The sequence below is a fragment of the Struthio camelus genome, chromosome 5, assembly GCF_040807025.1.
Source record: "Struthio camelus isolate bStrCam1 chromosome 5, bStrCam1.hap1, whole genome shotgun sequence".
NCBI classification, from domain to species: domain Eukaryota; kingdom Metazoa; phylum Chordata; class Aves; order Struthioniformes; family Struthionidae; genus Struthio; species Struthio camelus.
In genome coordinates, this window is record NC_090946.1 from 75577243 (window position 1) to 75594161 (window position 16919).

Consider the following 16919-nt stretch of genomic DNA (forward strand, 5'->3'; position numbering starts at 1 on the left):
TGTCTAAGTAGCATGTTTGTATGTTTTGGCAAATCTGTCCTCGTGTGTTGGAGGAACATCTGTTAAACCACCTCACTGCTCTTAAATCTGTCCTTGAAATTTGAATTTATTGCAATTTCCAACAAAAATTACTAAAAAGTCCAATAGCATTCATCTCTCCTTCCTTCAGACTGACATCGGAGCTCGTCATCTAGACCTTTGGAGTAAATGGAGAAAGAAAAAATCTAGATGCTGATTTTCATCAGACTGGTCTTAAACATCCAGCTCACAGGATAAGTTGAACGAAAAGCACTATTTTCTCTCCATGAACTCCAGTGGTCTAGATAACTACCTCAAATATAAACATCAACACTGCAGACACTAACGTTAGGTGAAATGATTCCATCCCGTCCCAGTGAGAAGCTGTTTCTTAGCCAGCATTGTTTCCCCATACTATCCATCCTGGCTGCTTGCATCCCTCTGTCGTCTCATTTTATCCCTATGTCCTTGTCTCTGGGGCAAGGACCATCTTTTCCTCTGTGTTTGGCAGACCACCTTGCACAGGATTAGGGGGGAGGAGCAAAAAAAAAAAAAAAAAAAAAAGCAAATTTCTGAATGAAATCATCGGCGACTGTCTAGCCTCGCAACTACCTAGATAAGCCTCATTATCTAAATTAAGCGCAGTGCAAAAAGTCAAAGCACGCATGATGAAAAGGCCAAAACCTTTTGCTTGTATTAGCTGCCCTGACCTATTTGCCAAACCCTGCAGGGAACCATCACCAGCTAAACCAAATCAGTAGCTAGGACTGGAAGGGCAGCTTGAACAAGGGGACCACTGCAGGTCTCAAAACACAGGGGCTGTCAGAAGGTCAGCGATGAGCGCTAACTTACTCGGCTACAGCAGAACTGTGCAAGCTAGGACTAAGGCAGGCGTATGTGTGCGATCTCATCTGGTGCACGCAGGGCCAGATTACACCAAGGTAGGAGTGCCCTGGCAGGGTACCTGGAGGCTTCGTGCAAAGGACCTGCCCCTCTGCAAGAAGAATGAGGAGTTTCCTGGTTCACTCTCTTGCCTAGCTGTCAGCCGTCTCAACAAGCTTTAGAAGAGATGAGTCCAAACTGCTCAACTGTGGTTGAGTGGCTTTTGCAGTTGCCTGTTCTAGGATATAATAAAATGACAGGAAATATGCAGGACAGCTAATCCACAGTGAATATGCCACCTTTTAAGCAGCAACTGATCTTATTAGCAATCTTAAGGTAACCAAACGGGTCACGTACATCAGCAAGACACTCTTGATTTAAGGTAAAGCACTTATGGAGGATATGTGGGAAAGATCCTGCTTTCCTTGTTCAGTCCCTATTGGTTACTCTGAAGGTACAGAGTAAGGACAACAAATTTTGCTTTTCTTATGGCTTAGAAGCATGGGAGGCAGATTTCCTCACCTCTTGGCCCGAAAGGGCCAGGCAGCACTTTCAGTTATTTTATGAGGAGGGCAAGAGCCAGGACAGGAGTGTGCAGGTGAGAAGAGCACAGTCCTGCACTGGGACTCCTGGTATGTATTTAGCAACTCTACACTCTGCAAAACGTGAACTAGCTTTGCATGGCTGGTGCAACCCTGCAAGCCAGCGTGAAGGATATGGCCCAAACCCGCGGTCCGTCTTGTCGCTGCTTTGCACCCACAAAGCCACTAACACTGGCGTAAAGTGCAAAGCAGCTACCTGTGCCCCTCTGCGCTGAGGCTGCTTTCCACTGCTGCAGCTGATACAGAGACACAGTTAGGGAGGAAGCCAGCGGATGACGGAAACGTTTAGCTGCTCTGGCTTTCCTTAATGAGCAGTTTTCAGACCGCTGCTCCCAAGTTCAAAGCTGTATACAGAAGGCATCTAGCTCCCCAGCAAACAGCTGCCGTACCAATCTTCCCGTACCTGGTCCTGCTTCTAGTACGTGGTACACAGTGAATACGTCACGCTCTGGTAACTGCACAGCATTTTCTAGTGCTGTCATGGGCTGGCAGTAGTGTACCTACAAGACCTCATTCTCCTTCTGCTCTCTCCCCTGCTCCTGTCCCACCAGCCAATATTGATCCAGTTGGTTACATTGCTCAGCATGTCCTGCTGGCCCCCAGGACACGTGGCTCACCAAATACGGGTGATATGGGAGCGCTTCTCTCTAGCGAGATAGGACGATGGAGGCTCTATGCCGAGCACTGAAGGAAGGAACCACTAGAAGGGCCAGGCTCGAAGAAGAGTTTGAGCCAAACACGTACGCGGTTGCACGGTTAATACTGCACTGCTTAAGGAAAGCAAGGCTAGATCACTGCACCGACTTTGACTGTGTCCAGTGGCAATTTATTCTCTGCATATTCTGTTATGTTTTCCAGGTCTGATCCTCCCAATTAAGCCACCTAATCTACCTTTCCTGTTAGAGGGAGTACATTCCTGTGGACCAAGCGTGCTGTCAGTGCCTGTCACGCACAAATCTGTCCACCCAGAAGTCTTCAACAGAGGCCCCATGAAAACTTGCTCTACTTGGCAAATCTGCTATGCACCTGACTTTTCCCATGGGAAAGACAGGACTGTTCCCCTGCAAAGGTAGCCACTGCTGTCTTGCACTAGTACTCCGGAAACGTGTCTGGTTTTTTTGCAAGAGACGCACATGCTGGGACCGTCCTATTCCACAGCTTACCTGTGGACACCACAGCTTACCACACTATGCTCAGTATTGTCTCTGTGCTTCCTTGCTCCCTTTTCTGTCTGTATCCACCTTTTTCCTGTCTTGAGGTTGCATTATAAAAAGAAAGTCACAGGTTACAAGCCATCCTTCTTCAGTCTACATGTTGGATGGCAAGTAGGCGAGCACAGATAAGGAGGTCCAAAGCAAAACCCAGGCATAGTAGATTATAACTAAATATCTTTATGATCACACACACATTCAAGTGTTTTTTTCATGAAAAGAATAATATTATTTTGGCTTAGAAACCACTCTAAAATTCGAGGTACAAATATTGCCCTAAGTATGTGGGGCTGTATCTGCTAGTTACTAGCAACAACCCCAAACACAGCATCACTGTGGCACTGTGAGCTTGTATTTACTTTCTAGCAGTTGCATTACAGATGCACCAATGTAATTAAGTAATTTAATTGTTACATATTCTGGATAGAATATTACATTTGTCATTTGTTTAACCACCCTTAATGCTCTGAGTCATTAATCTCAACCTTGTGCTAAACAGCCAGAGAAGAATAAAAACCTAACAGAAGTTCATATTAGTGCAGTGTCTAAATAGGAAGGCAGTTTTCTCCAGATGTTCACGATGACTAATTTTTCTTGTTACAGTCAAGACACACAAAGCACAAGGTCCAGAGTTGGGCTCTACTATGAGGAAACAGGTGAGATGATGAGAAAGTTGGGCATCCCCAACAGATGCACAGGACTCAAAGGGAACTGTCATTTCTCCAGCTACAGCTCAAAGAATAACATAAAAAAAGACTACCTATCCCCATACAAGTCACACATCTGCAACAACCATGCTCAGCTGCCTATCTGCATATTGCAAATAATCTTGCAAATTATCTGCTGTTTGCAGAAAAGAAACTTTGTGAACATTTGAGATGCAGCCTGAAACCATTCGTCCTGAAAGACTGATCTCCTGGGAGCTGGGTAGGGGTTTGCTGCCCCACACCCAAGTGACCCATCACCCAACATACACTGAATCCAATCACCCAACACGCATTGAATTAACAGCTAAAAGTTCATCAGAGGGCATGAGCTCCTCCCAGTTACCTAGAGGGTAGAAGAGGCTGACACCATAAATGATTGAACTCTGCTTCTACAAAGTATGATTCTCACATTATTTGGTCACACAGGTAAAACTTAGCATTCACTGGATAAAGGCCTAGCTGCACACAGTTCACTTCCCAATGACAACTGACCAAAAAAAAAAATCCAACAAATACCACCACCACCACAAAAAGACCAACAAACTCAAACACTTGATATACTTTGTGGTAGGCCCAACTTAATTATTTCCTGATTCAAAACAGTGCTTAGACACATGCATTAGGCACATGGGGTAAGCCCAACAGAGCCAGTTTCTGAATGCCTTAACCTTTACACCAAAATACAAGCGGCAGAAACAGACAGAACAAAACTAGCAGATTATGACCAGAAGCTGCTTGCAAAACTGCACAGAGGGACTGACTGACCTGACGCGAATTGGGTGCGGGACTTAACATGCCCCTGCCGAAGTTGCCAGTTAACCCCAGTATTGGGTTACAGGAGAAACGCGTGAGGCTGCTTCAGGCTGACTCGCCGCAGAGCCCCACAAACAAGCAGCGCTCAGTAGTTACTACTCAGGCAGTGTCTGCTTGTAGGAGGCACTTCCAGGTTGCCTGAAATGCATTCACACAAACCTGAAGGATTGCAAAATGCCTGCCAGGTGCATGACACAGGAGAAGGTGCCGGACAGCTCAAGCTGTCATGAATAACGTCTGAATTTTGGTGTCTAAAGAAAGGAAACACATCCTGAAGTCTCATTCATCTGCACAAACGTCATTCTAGCCAGGCAGAAAAAGATACTGCCTACGTTTATTTTAAAACATAGGGTGAGCTGAAATTGCCTCGCCAGCTGACAGGATTAGCGCTTCCTTTCCTGGATGCACAAAAAAAAAAAGGGGGGGGGGGGAACCTTTGTTCAGGAGCTTAACCGGGCAGGGGACAAAAGACCCAATTCTGAGAGGCGATGCCAAAGGCAAACGCTCCACTTCAGGCCTTTGTATAAAGCACCAGGTAATTTCTGCGTGGAGCTGCCGACCCTCACAAGATGACCCGGAGGGGCGGGAGCGCGGCGGCCCTGCCGGCCGACCCCAGATCTCCCCCCGCCTCGGGCGCCCAAAGGGGCCCCGAGCGCTACCGCTGGCCGCAGGCGAACCGCAGCCAGGGCTGGGGCACCCTCCCCTCCTCCGACCGAAACGCGCCCCGACCCCGCCGCCAAAATGGCACTTACTGTTGGTAAGGAAAAACCATTCCTTCGGGCTTGCGACTCCCGAGCGGCGAGGGGACGCTCCACGCGCGGAGGAGGAGGAGGAGGAGGAGGAGAAACCCCTCCTCCACCCGTGCCCTATTTATTCGCCGCTATAGCATCCCGCATGGGGGGGGGGGGCTCGCCCGGCCTCCTCCTCGCCCCCCCCGCGCCACCGCTTCACCCCCTGCGCTGTGGGGCGGTATTTTACCTGGCAAACGGCCGCATCGCTCCTCAGAACAACGCGGGGGGGGGGGGGGGAGGGAAGGGGGGGAAAAAAAACAAACAACAAACCGAGAGCGGTTTGGGTTTTTTTTCCCCCCCTTAACACAAGGGAATTAGCACATGAAGCAGCGGCCGCCGAGCAGCCGGCTGGCGACAGCGAGGTTGCAGAGCGGAGGCTTCCAAACCCAGAAGGCAGAGCCGACGCTGGCAGCCTCGGCGGAGGGGCGATGGCAGCCTCAGCCGCGGCCGGTTTGCAGCAGACTAAATCCAGAGCCAACCCCGAAACACCAAAGCGGGTCTCCGCGCACGCAGGTATAGCCTTACTTCGCCCGCGCCTTTGCTATTGTATGACAGCGAGTTAAGCACGAATTAAAGCTGTCTCCCACGCGCTGGCCTGTCCTCTCTTTGACCTTCCACAGGGTGAGCGAAGGCCGCCGGCGCGGGTAGCGTGCTAGGCTGGAGAGCCAAACAACAGTCTTCGTTTACGATATCATTCGTTTATGGAAAAATACATTGGCGTAATCTGTGTGTGTCATTACTGCCAGAAAGGATGGGTCAGGGATTAAAAAAAGGCGGAAGTCAGAGGACCTTGGATTAAAAGTCACTCCCCACCCAGCCAATATCAGCAAAAAAAAAAAAACAAAACAAAAACAAAAAAAACCCAAACAACCAAAAACCAGTTCCGATAATCTCACCAAAAATGCAAGGAATGATTTTGAAATCAAAAGCTTTGCAGCGTTCAGGTAATCTTTGGTAGACCTGTATTAGCTTGCCAATCGCTCCTTCTCAGTCCCTGGTCGAATAAGCAAGGCCGGAAAAGCCGCCTCTCACTGCGAGAGGGACTCGGACCCTCGCAGTGAAACCACAGCGCAGGCTCGAGTCACCTCGACCGTTTAACCCGATCGTGGTTCGCGGAGGATCCAAAAGGCATTTGAAACGGCAGGCTGGAGACAGAAAGTTGGGAAACGACCCTCAAAACTGGACAGGCGGGCGGCGGGACGACGGCAGAAAGCACGGGCTATTGGCGGTGCCGGCAGCTCCCCCCAACCCCGCGGCACACCTAGGCGCACATGACATCACCGAAATAAGCTCCACCGTCCGGCCTGATAAGCTGATGAACTCCGCTTTTGCACCAAAGAGAAGCGTAATCCCCCAAGGACAGGGCGAACAGGGAGAGAACGGAGGCAGCGTGCAAGCGAGATCCCAACTGCACAGATTTTTGCATCGAAATATTCGCGAGAGCGACATTTGCGAGTTTTACTGCCACAAACCAGGGTAAGTCAGCTGCAAACGGCCGTATCGTTTAGCCAGGGGCCTCACGCCAGCATACGCTGCTTCACTTGCCACGCAGTGCTGCTCTGCAGCAATTCGGAAGACCTTTGAACTCATCGGAGCGCGCCCGCACCGAAGGGCCGCACGGCTACCGCTGCAGCGGGCTAGGACGGCGCACCGCCACGTGGCGCCTGGCGGCCTGCCCTGCCGAAGGAAGGAAGATAAACAGGGAGAGCACGCTCCTTCCCTGGAGCTGCAAGGCTCGGGCCTGCCATCTCCGCAGGGGCTACGAGGGCAGCGCGGCCGCGGGGAGGAAGAGCCAGCACAGAGCTGCGGCTCGCTGCAGCCCCCCAGTAAACCCTTCCTGGAGTCCCTGCACAGCACTAGGTAAAAAGGTGTTTTCACCAGAAGGCATTGACTAATTCCTGTTTTGCTACAACCAGAGCAGTTTCGGACTGTTTGAGACTTTCACCCAGTGTATTCAGGAAAAACGGGAAAACGCCTTGGATCTCCATAGTTTATCCGGGAAGCAAGGGGCTGGCTTTGGCGGGCACAGGGCAAGATTCCTGGCCCTTGCAATGAGGGCTGCCAGCTTGCAAACACAGGAGAAAGACCTAATTGCCATGGATTCACGTTTAAAAGGATAAAAAGTCAAAAAGGAGGCACGTATTGTCTTGCCAGCTTCCCTACGAATTCATACTGGCATGAAATGGCACTGTCATTGGAACCGATTCCTGCTACATACACAAAAAATGTGCTTTTCTCCATGAACCTGACCCATCGAATAAGAAAGCTCACCGCAGCGCACCCGTAGTGAGAGCAGCTCAGAAGCGCCGTACCTCTTCCACGGGGATGCCGAAGTGGGAAGAGCTGCAGGACTGGCACACGGGATGCTGGGAGGTACGGAAATGCTCATCTTGCTTACTGTAGAGACCAACCTGCAGACCAAAAAATCTGCCACAGACAGCCATTAATGAAGTCGGTGGCTATAGCGAAGGCCCAGGTACCATCCAAGCGCCCCGTGGGTGCATGGCGCCGGGCCACGCAGGCGCCCTCCCTCGGGAGCTGCTCCGGGCTGCAAGCAGGCGCAACGCAGGCAGCAGTCTAGAAAGCAAACTCTTCCCCGCGAGGCTCAGAAGCAAAGTATTAAATTAATACCGGTGGTGGATCGGCCACCGAAGGATGCAGAGGGGCAGGGCTGCGCCTGCGTAGGCAGCGTGGTTCCCTGGCAACTCGGGCCGGGTAGCGCAGGCGCTGCCGGCGAGCGCTGCTCTAAGACATGCCGGGTATGTAAATCCCCTTCCACAGGTTTTTGGCCATCTGCCACCGCCATGCAGCCCGCACGCTCGCTCTCCTGCCGTTTCAGGCCTTCGCTTAGGTGTGCGCGCACGCATGCAGCCACTTCTTTTCATATGGTGCTGTGGCGATGAGAGAAAATAAGCAAGGAATTTTTTGCGTGCGTTTTCACAGCCAGCAGAGCGCTCTTTTCTGCCCGTTAGCGCATTTCTAGTCTTCCTCTGCCAACAGGGACGTAAGCGCAAGAATCTCCGTAGCTTCTCAGCCTAACAGAAATTCATTTGCATGCCTGAAAAGGAGAGCAAATGCCTTCATGGTTATTTTATCCCACGAGAATTAGCATTTTGAGAGCTGTCCCGCCACGCACCAAGCCGCCCTCGGGCCGCGGCGCATGCGGCAAGGGCTTTTGTCACCACACAAGCCGAGCGCATGCATGCAGCGAAGGCGCTACGTCCCGTGGGTGCTGCCATATGGCAGATCTGAGCTTGTCACCATGAACTAAGAGAATCACTTCAAGGACTAAATGGAGAGCTCACCTAATTTGCCCATCTGTCCAAGGATGTTTATTGGTTTAAAAAGGTGACATAAGCTGCCAGGAGGAACGTTGTGAATTGAGTAGATTGGCCTGAGACTGGTTTGCATTCAATGTGATATCATACCGACAGGGTGTGCGTATGCTGCACCACAGGAAAGATAAATGTTACTTGCAGGGTCAGCCATGGAGACACTAGAAACAACAGAATTAAAGTTGCCTATAAATCCCTTGTGGACCCCCATATGGATATGGATTATTTTATAGTCTTTAATCACAGGATCATATACTACTTGTCTGCTGGAAAGATTCAGCCCCCAGGATGGAGGTAGGCTTTGAACCGGCAGCCGTGCAACATGCACCTTCTCCTTCCACTCGGTGCCTCGCTCAAGCGCTTTATGCACTGCCCACGCCACGGCCTGCCCTGGAGACACCATGAGATTCGGTCCTCGCCCCTGTGACCGCCAGTCCCCCAGGGCCAGGGAAGCGGGGTGCTGGGCGCTCCCAAGTGCAAATGAAGGCAGCAGGTAGTCTGGCTTTTAAAATAACCTGCTGGAGTCATAATACTCTTCGAACAAAATCTTCAAGCGGTCTCAGATTCAGGACCCAAAACTCAGAAAACCTGCAGTTTCCTTGCCACAGCTACTGATCCACAAAACCAGGAGCTAAAGCACTTCCTCGTTCACTGAGATGTGGAAATAAATTACTCTAAGTAGCTTTGTCAGGAGCATGACAACATTACCTCCCCACACACACACGGCTGCAGAAATTACTAATTTCCCTCCAGGTAGCATTCTCCTATCTCAATGGCAAGAACCTCCTAGGCCTCCAGCAGTCCTGCCCTGGAGCGTTTGCTCCATCCGTTTATCCTCCCCAGCGGACAAAGCGGGGGTCCTGCGCGAGGGGCTACGGCAGGGTGTGCTGTGACGGGGAGCAGCTGTGTAGCACGGCAGTCTCTCCTCCTCCGTGCAACACTGCCATCGCGCAGCAGGGCCAACCCAAGTTCTGCCGTCTCACAGCTTTCAGCTGCATACGAGCACTTCTAACATTACTGAAATATAATTTTAAGCCTTCTGCAAAAGCAAACTGGAAAGGAAAGAGACAGTCTGTCAGTGTGGGGCTTCACAACCCACACTCACAAGTCATCTCGTCTCCAGCCCAAGGCTCCTCGCTCTGCTCTGCAGCCCAGAAAGAGGCCCCGTTTGGGTCACGTCTGTGGTCAGTAACACTGCTCTCCCTCCCTGGGCTAAACAGAGGCTGCCCCCAAAAAAGCACAGGCGGGACCTCCTCTTCAGTGCCCCAGAGCCCACCACTGAGGTGGAAATCTCAGTGAACATCTGCTCAGGCCTAATTCAGCTCCTTCCAGATTTCAAATCTCAGCAGCAAGCCATCAGCATAGCAGAGATTTTGGGACAGAAAGTCCCAGTGTTGTAAACAGGACAAAAGAAACTCATAAGACCATGTTCAGGCCCTATAGCAAGTTTCTTGTCTAGCAGCTATTGATCAGTGAGCAGTCCTGCCCACACGGCCAGCCGGACTAGGTGAGAGGGGAGATGTGTCACAGCCACGCTGCAAAGTGCTGCGACACACAAGTCCGAGGGGACCAGCAAACTCCTGGGCTGCCAGATCGCCCCAGACCACCAAGGGAGCAGCCTAAAACCACCTTCTGTCGGGTCCTTCCAGTTCTGCACCCTGGTCCTGAATGCAGAATCGGTGGGAAATCCCAAGCGGAAGCCAGGACCTTCAAAGGCCTTTTAGGCTGAGAACACAGGAATTGTCACGTAGGAGCAAACGAGCTCTCTAGGAGCTGCTATATCCAGTTACCTAATGATGAGGCTATGTTGATGCTCTAGGGAAACGCGCACTAACTTACCTCAAAACACCACCATACGCTTGCCTGAAGGTAAAGCTTTAAGACATCCCAAGCAGACAGACAAGTGCTTTATTGGCAGAGGCTACTTCAACAGAGAGCCAGATACTGCTGTAAACACTGCACCGGTTCTTTAGCATATTTTCCTAAATATTACTGGAAATGTGCCATGTTTACTTCAGCTTTAAAATACTGCGTATTTTAATCTGCATTTAAGAATTGTTACAATTCAAAACTAACAGGAAACAAAAACATAAATGACCACAAAAGAGTTTTAAAAACAAACAGCACGTTGCCATAAGATGAGAACAGAAAAAGTGCTGCTGTAACAGCACAACGTTAATTCCCACACATACGCCATTGGCACTCCGCGAGAGGAACTGTTCCAAGATACATCTACAGACGAAGTAGGTGTTAGATCCTAAGAAGGCTGCTTCTGCTTAATCACTCATGTCTCATGTGTCACCATTAATTCACATCTAATGTCAGGTTAAGATCCAGCACACGCAGCATGACATGACCACAGCACAACCACCAACTTTGTCTGCCCCAACGTTAACTGAGTGGGAAGAGCTTCTCTAGGCCCAGAGAGGTGCAAGGTGGGGGCTGCAGGGGAAATCAACACTTGGGAGAGAAACTGAGACTGATATTAGTGTTGTGCTGGCCTTATTTCTGTATTGCTAATGAATTTAGGAAGGAGCTGAGACACCAGCCTAATATCTTCTTCCCGAGTTGTAGTAGAAACTCGGGGATTACGGTGAAATGAGATCGTCTCAGTAAGACTAATACTAAAATGATCATGATGTTCTTAACTCTTTCAAGTATAGTAAGGATGTTCCATCCAATAAGAAGAGGTCACTGCCTGGACTACGCAGGTTTTTGTTTTAGTTTCTCCCGGTAGTGTTACCCAGGTTACCAGCATGCAAAAGATACTGAATTTAAAAAACAAACTTGTGGTATCGTCTTTCAGTTGTAGTTAGGGAAAAGAATGATTAAAGAAATAGCAGTAATATTCAGGGAAATTCCATACACTTTTGAAGGTCAACAGGGAGTATTATCATTACATAAACCTGACCGTCTGCACAGGCAGGTGAGGGATCTCCTCAAATTTTGTGCATTCAGATTTGTGAGGATGAAATAGAGGCCTGTCTTTTAAAATAGAAAGCTCTTCTAAAGATCCCAAATAAAATCCTACCACGCAGCCTTAAAATTAAGCTGCATTCAACACAAACAACAGAGAAATTGCTTTGCCTCTTCCTTTTACATAGCTCTCATGATTAAAATTATATTATATATGAATCCATACACCCTACCCTCTAGCACTGGATAAATTTAGACATCTGGTGTCATAACACAGCAACAAGTTGTAACAAAAATCCCTCGAAACTGAAGTTAAATTTGAATCTCAATGATAGAATTAATTTTAAATAGAATTCGAAAGTTGTGTCAGTCTGTTTCTGATGGCTGAGGACACCGGTCTCTGACTTTTATCTCATATAAAACACTGGAAATCATTTTCTTACCGTGCTCCAATGACATCAAAGAGATGCTGCCAGCGATCATTGATTTTGTTGAGTTTGTCATCTATTTCTGCAACTCGGCTCTTGTTGCTAGCCTTGATGAGCTGGTCACCCATTTGTTTCAAGTGAAGCTTATTTTCACTGAATAGGTTTATTTCTTCCATGCAATCCTGACAAATACATACAAACATGGCTTATTTCCCGTGCAAACCAAACAAAACTATCTATTTCCTTCCCCATACGTGTGATGTGAGGGCAGGTTTGGCTTGGGATGGCTGAGGTTTCTGCATTAGTACATAAAACTCCTTCACTCAAAAAAAAAAAATCCTCAATGAAAAAGCTCTCACAATGAAGCCACTATGAAAAAATAAGCAGCTTAAAGACTAGTAAGGGCCAGGAGTAAGTACTCCTAAAAATAGCTATTTAATGTTCTAATTTTGCCCCTGCTTTCCTGATTTAACCTAATTTTTCAATCAAGCTACCTTGAAAGAACCCAAATTCAAGCCTGGGATGGCTTTATTTTGCTGGTATTCTTATCCAGAGAAGATCTGGGATTAGATATCGAACCCTTTAAGCCACAGGGAAGAATCTGGCAGCAGAAAATGGCCCTGTTTTAGATCAAGGTAATACGAAGGTATTAGAAAGCACTAACTGGACTGAGTACCAACACAAAGGCATAGAATTATTCTCCATTTCCATCCGTAGGTTTCATTTTTGGTGGTGGTAACTCCTTATCTCGCTAGCATAGGACCTGACGCATCCCTCCAACCTTTTCTTTGCCTTCGGACTGCGACTTTTGTAACAGCCGACCCTGGCTAGAGACGGTGACAGCAGCGAGACATGCCAGCACACCTCTGATCCCTGCGAAGGAGGCTCTGGAGAGCAGCATTCGTGAGCACGTGCGCGATGTACAACGACCCAGACCCCCGGACCAGTAATGAATACACATCACGCTCAATGCCTGAATGCAGCCAGCTGGTACTTCTGCTTTGTATTTTGCTCCCAGTGTGAACACTGAGAAGATAAGAGCTGAGGATGGAGTATCTCAGCTTCTCACAGAAGCCTGTACGTGCTGTTTTTAGACCACGTATCGCTTCTCAGGGGCAAGGAAGAGATGAGGACTGGTGTCTCTATAACGAGTTACCAGACTGCAATTCAAGAAACACCGTGCCACTACCTACCTTCTGCAATTTGTCTATCATGTCTTCAATGCTAACATCTGCAGTCTGCAGCACTTTGCTCTCCATTTGCACCAGCCATGAGCACAGCTCCTTATTCTTTTCATTGAACACAATCCAGGCGTTGAGTCTGTCCTCTATCTCCTGCTTACGCAGAGATACCTGCGGATAAGCACACACATTAACTGCTGGCAACGGCTTTCTCGGGAAGGAAACCAGGGATTATGAGCCCTCTAATTTCTGGTCTATGTTTGATCATGCTCCCTTTTGCAGGAGCAGTTATTAAATATCTCTAGCTTTCTTTCTAAAGTCAGCAAGCAGATTGTTATTACATGTTATTTTGGATAGCAGGGCCAGAAGTTGTCTAGCAAACAGCAGATTCTCTCCTTCAGAAGAATGAAACTGGGTGACAGCTTTAGAAATAATGATGTTATGCAACAATTTAAGTATCACTTAGTGAAAACTTTAAAATGCCAAACAAAGTAGTAATGTAAAATATATAATTACCCACATACAATTGAATGAAGTCTCTTATACAACACAAAAGAAATAATAGCCAGGTAAGTTCTTGCTTTTCTGTAATTGTAAGAGAAACTCTGCCACCACTAACGGCAATTATTATATCTCTGTAAATACTTCCCTGTTCTCCTTCCATTTGCTCATCTGCTCTTGGAGAACCTCCAAACAGTTCAGCATCAAGAATCTATCCTTTTTCTTGGAAAAAGTGGATTTTTTCCTTACCAGGATGCACGAACATAAGGTCTAGACAGGGAAATTAAAATCTGATGGTACCTGAACCAGCAAGGCTAATACCACGGCTCCACCATAATCGAGAAAAGCAGGCTTGCTATTTTAGGAACTAGTGCTACTTATTCTAGCCTAGGAGGTTTAAGTATATATTCGTATTCGTTAGTCTGCTTTGATGGATTCCTGTACTAAGGCAACCCAGAGCCATGGAAGAAGGAAGTGAACAACAGTGCAAGTTACAGTAAAACAAAACAGATAACTAATTCCCGTCAATAACAAACTTCGGGGTACAGACAACTAAGCAAAACATTTTGCTTGACTTGATTGCAAATGGCCACTCCAAATACCACCGCGTACCCCCTCTTCACATCTAACGTGCACCTCATACAGCACGTCTCCTCAAAACGCCATTCCCGATTCTCCTCTAACTAACCTTTAACACCATTTTGCACCTTGGCATGAAGTTTAAGCATACAACGGGGAAGCAAGACCAGCTCCAAGTAACACCTGGACCAAAATGGGAGCCACTGAGCAATCCCCCCAAGTGATTGCTTTTGTCCGTTAAATTCTGACTTTTTTAAAGAGAGGGTTGAGGAGGTGAAACAGATGTCTAAAGCCTTCTTGCTGACTCTCCGATCTGAGTGAAGAGAGGAGACCCACAGCACTGTACTGGGACAAAGGAAAACATTTTCCAAAGTTTAGAGAGAAGTCTCCTGGAAACCCCAGAGATATCGGACAGTCCAACAGAGCGCTGCAGCGCCCCTGCTTCTGGGACAGCCTGTCATACCCTCAGCATCGGTGGGGCGGGAGGGCAATCGCTCAGCCCTCCTCCAGCACCCGCCTCATGCAGAGGGGTAAGGTAAGCCAGCCCATGGAAGAAGAGACAACAAACGTCAGCAAAGCCATCATTAAATCCTGCAAATGATCTCGGCTCCGTTCTGCCTGCTGAGCATGGGGCAAGGCAGGATTCTTAAGAGTGTGAAGCATCTTTTAGTTGGCTAATGAATACAGACTCGGGGTAAAACAGGAACGAGCCAAAAAGGGTCAGGGACAAGCTTCCAGGCGCATCAGCCCTTCTTCTGGCCAGGCCTTGCTCTCAGCACGCTCTCCTTGGACCAGCCGCACTGGCACCAGCTCCTTCCTCCCCAGCTTTACCTCTCCAACCTGATGGCAGACCTCTCCATGGGCATTTCCAGCCATCCTTCCCCTCCACGTTGCCCCCCTGCTCCCACTTCAGTAGTGTTTCTTACAGTTTTGCAGTTCACGACACGTCTTCGCCCTCTGACAAGGTGTCACATATGTTGGCGTTCATTAGGATGGGATCCTCACCGATACAAGCAGTTAAATCTTTGACCTAAATGTACCTTGCAAGGGCAGCTATGTAAAAACTAATCCCTCTGAGTGCATCTGCTCATTAAGTGTGTTTATTTCCCTGCCTTGCCCAGTATGTGCATCTGGCCGCCCTGCTCCGACGTCCATGGCAGCTGCCGCAGCATCTCCCTTGCAAAGGCGTTCAGGTCTCTGCATTTACACTGCAGTTTGTTTTCAGACAATACATCTTCAACTCTTCTAATTCGATAACCAAACAAAGCAGTTATGCTAGCAGCAAAACCAATGAAGTTGGCTTTCCTGCATACCCGTGTCCAGAGCTGAGCATCAGTGACAGCTCTCTGGAGGCCAATTAGGGCTGTGCAACCATTTCGGCGTGACCTTCAGCTTGCAGCACTGAATAGGTTTCCTCCCACTGTAGATTTTTATGTGTGTGTAAAACTTACGGTAACATTAATGTCACCTCTTGCTTCTTTCTCCAAGGTAGGCTGCTTAAACTTTGTTCCTTCAGGACATCAAAAAAGAAATTTTGAATAAAATCTGAACTGAAAATAAAATAAAATCTGCCAGAAGTATACAATTTGGATAGACCGCAGCTGGGTACATAAAAAGATAGCTCTATTTTCAGGGCATCCCAGATTTAAAATATTGGCCTATATTTGGGGTAGGGGGAGAAGGGTGTCTCTGGCATTGTTTCACAGCTCAGGAACAATAACAGAGAAAATATTGATCACAGATTAACTGTCTAGTTTAAGGCAAAGATACTAAGTTCTTCTTCCTCATTACAATGCAAAAAAGAAACCCAAACAACTAGTTCATCACACCAAAGTTTGTGGAACGAGCATGGTTGTTCATTCCTTACTCTGGCAATATTCCCACCAAGACTGCTTTACCTTTGCCCATGTAAGGATTGGACACAAAATATTCAGGCCAAACTTGCTTCAATACTTCTTTGCAAACTGTGAAATAGAAGCTACCAACTCGCGAGTGAAGAGAGGCCAGAGTTTGCCTTGCTGACATGTAGAGCCATCCAGAGCAGCTTAAGCTTGAAATATTTTACTTCTCTAAATCCTGTTAACAGGGCAAAGCAAACACGCATTGAATCTGCATAATAACCGAGTGAATCAAGCTCATGCGACTCCGCCGGTGAATTTTCCCCAGCGGCTTTACATGCAGCACTAAACTAAGTGCAATATAGCAACAAGCCACAAAGACTACAAATGTTTCACACCAAGCTCAAGAAAGAATGAGCCAGGTCTTAATGCGTTTAAACCCTGTTAGCAAAAAGTTAGTATTTTAACACTTTTTTTTTTTTTTTTTTTTTTTTTTTTACAACAACTCTGCTGGTACTTTCTACCTCAGACCTGCAAAGGCCTCTGCCTTCCTCTGCCTGCTTCACCCCCGGGGGCCGCCTGCGTAGCCCTCCCTGCTGCCCTCCCTCCCGTCTGCAGCCCAGAACAAAGCCCTGTATTTTGGTAAACGGCTGCATTTCGGCTGCGTGCAATTCAGCCGCTCACTAGTTAAAAGAATTTGGAAAAAAAAAAAAAGAAAAAAAACCCCACACAGAGCAACGTGTGCCCAGGACACAAAGGGAGAGCCCGCGGGCTGACTTCACCCCTGTTCAGCTGCGCGGTGAGAAGTCCCATCTGCAGGCAGCCCTAAAAAGCGAGCGCAGCCCTCCAGAAACCCACTGCCCCGCTCCCCCTTTCCCGCTCGGCCCTGCGAATACGCCGCTATGAAAACGCAGAGGATGCAGGAAACTCACCCGCAAGCAGAGCTCTTCCCACTGCCGGTGCAAATGTTCAACTTGCTCCTTGAGCACCAGCATGTCCTCGGAGAGGATGCAGTGCGCCAGCTCCACCTTCATGGCCCGCAGCTCCTTCATGCTGTGGGCCCAGTCCGCCAGGGACTGCTCCAGCTCCTGCATGGAAACGCACGGAGAACAAGCCT

The 16919-nt window shown here is 48.3% G+C and overlaps 1 protein-coding gene across 1 annotated transcript in view; it reads right to left on the reverse strand.

Moving 5' to 3' along the window:
• The window catches only part of SYNE2 (spectrin repeat containing nuclear envelope protein 2), a 180897-nt gene that overhangs the window by 20051 nt on the left and 143927 nt on the right, over positions 1-16919 (reverse strand). The window contains exons 100-102 of the mRNA XM_068947334.1: positions 16735-16890; positions 12897-13055; positions 11719-11885 (exon numbers count right to left, since the gene is read on the reverse strand). Coding sequence (XP_068803435.1) covers positions 11719-11885; positions 12897-13055; positions 16735-16890 — 482 coding nt within the window. The remainder of the gene's footprint in view (positions 1-11718; positions 11886-12896; positions 13056-16734; positions 16891-16919) is intronic.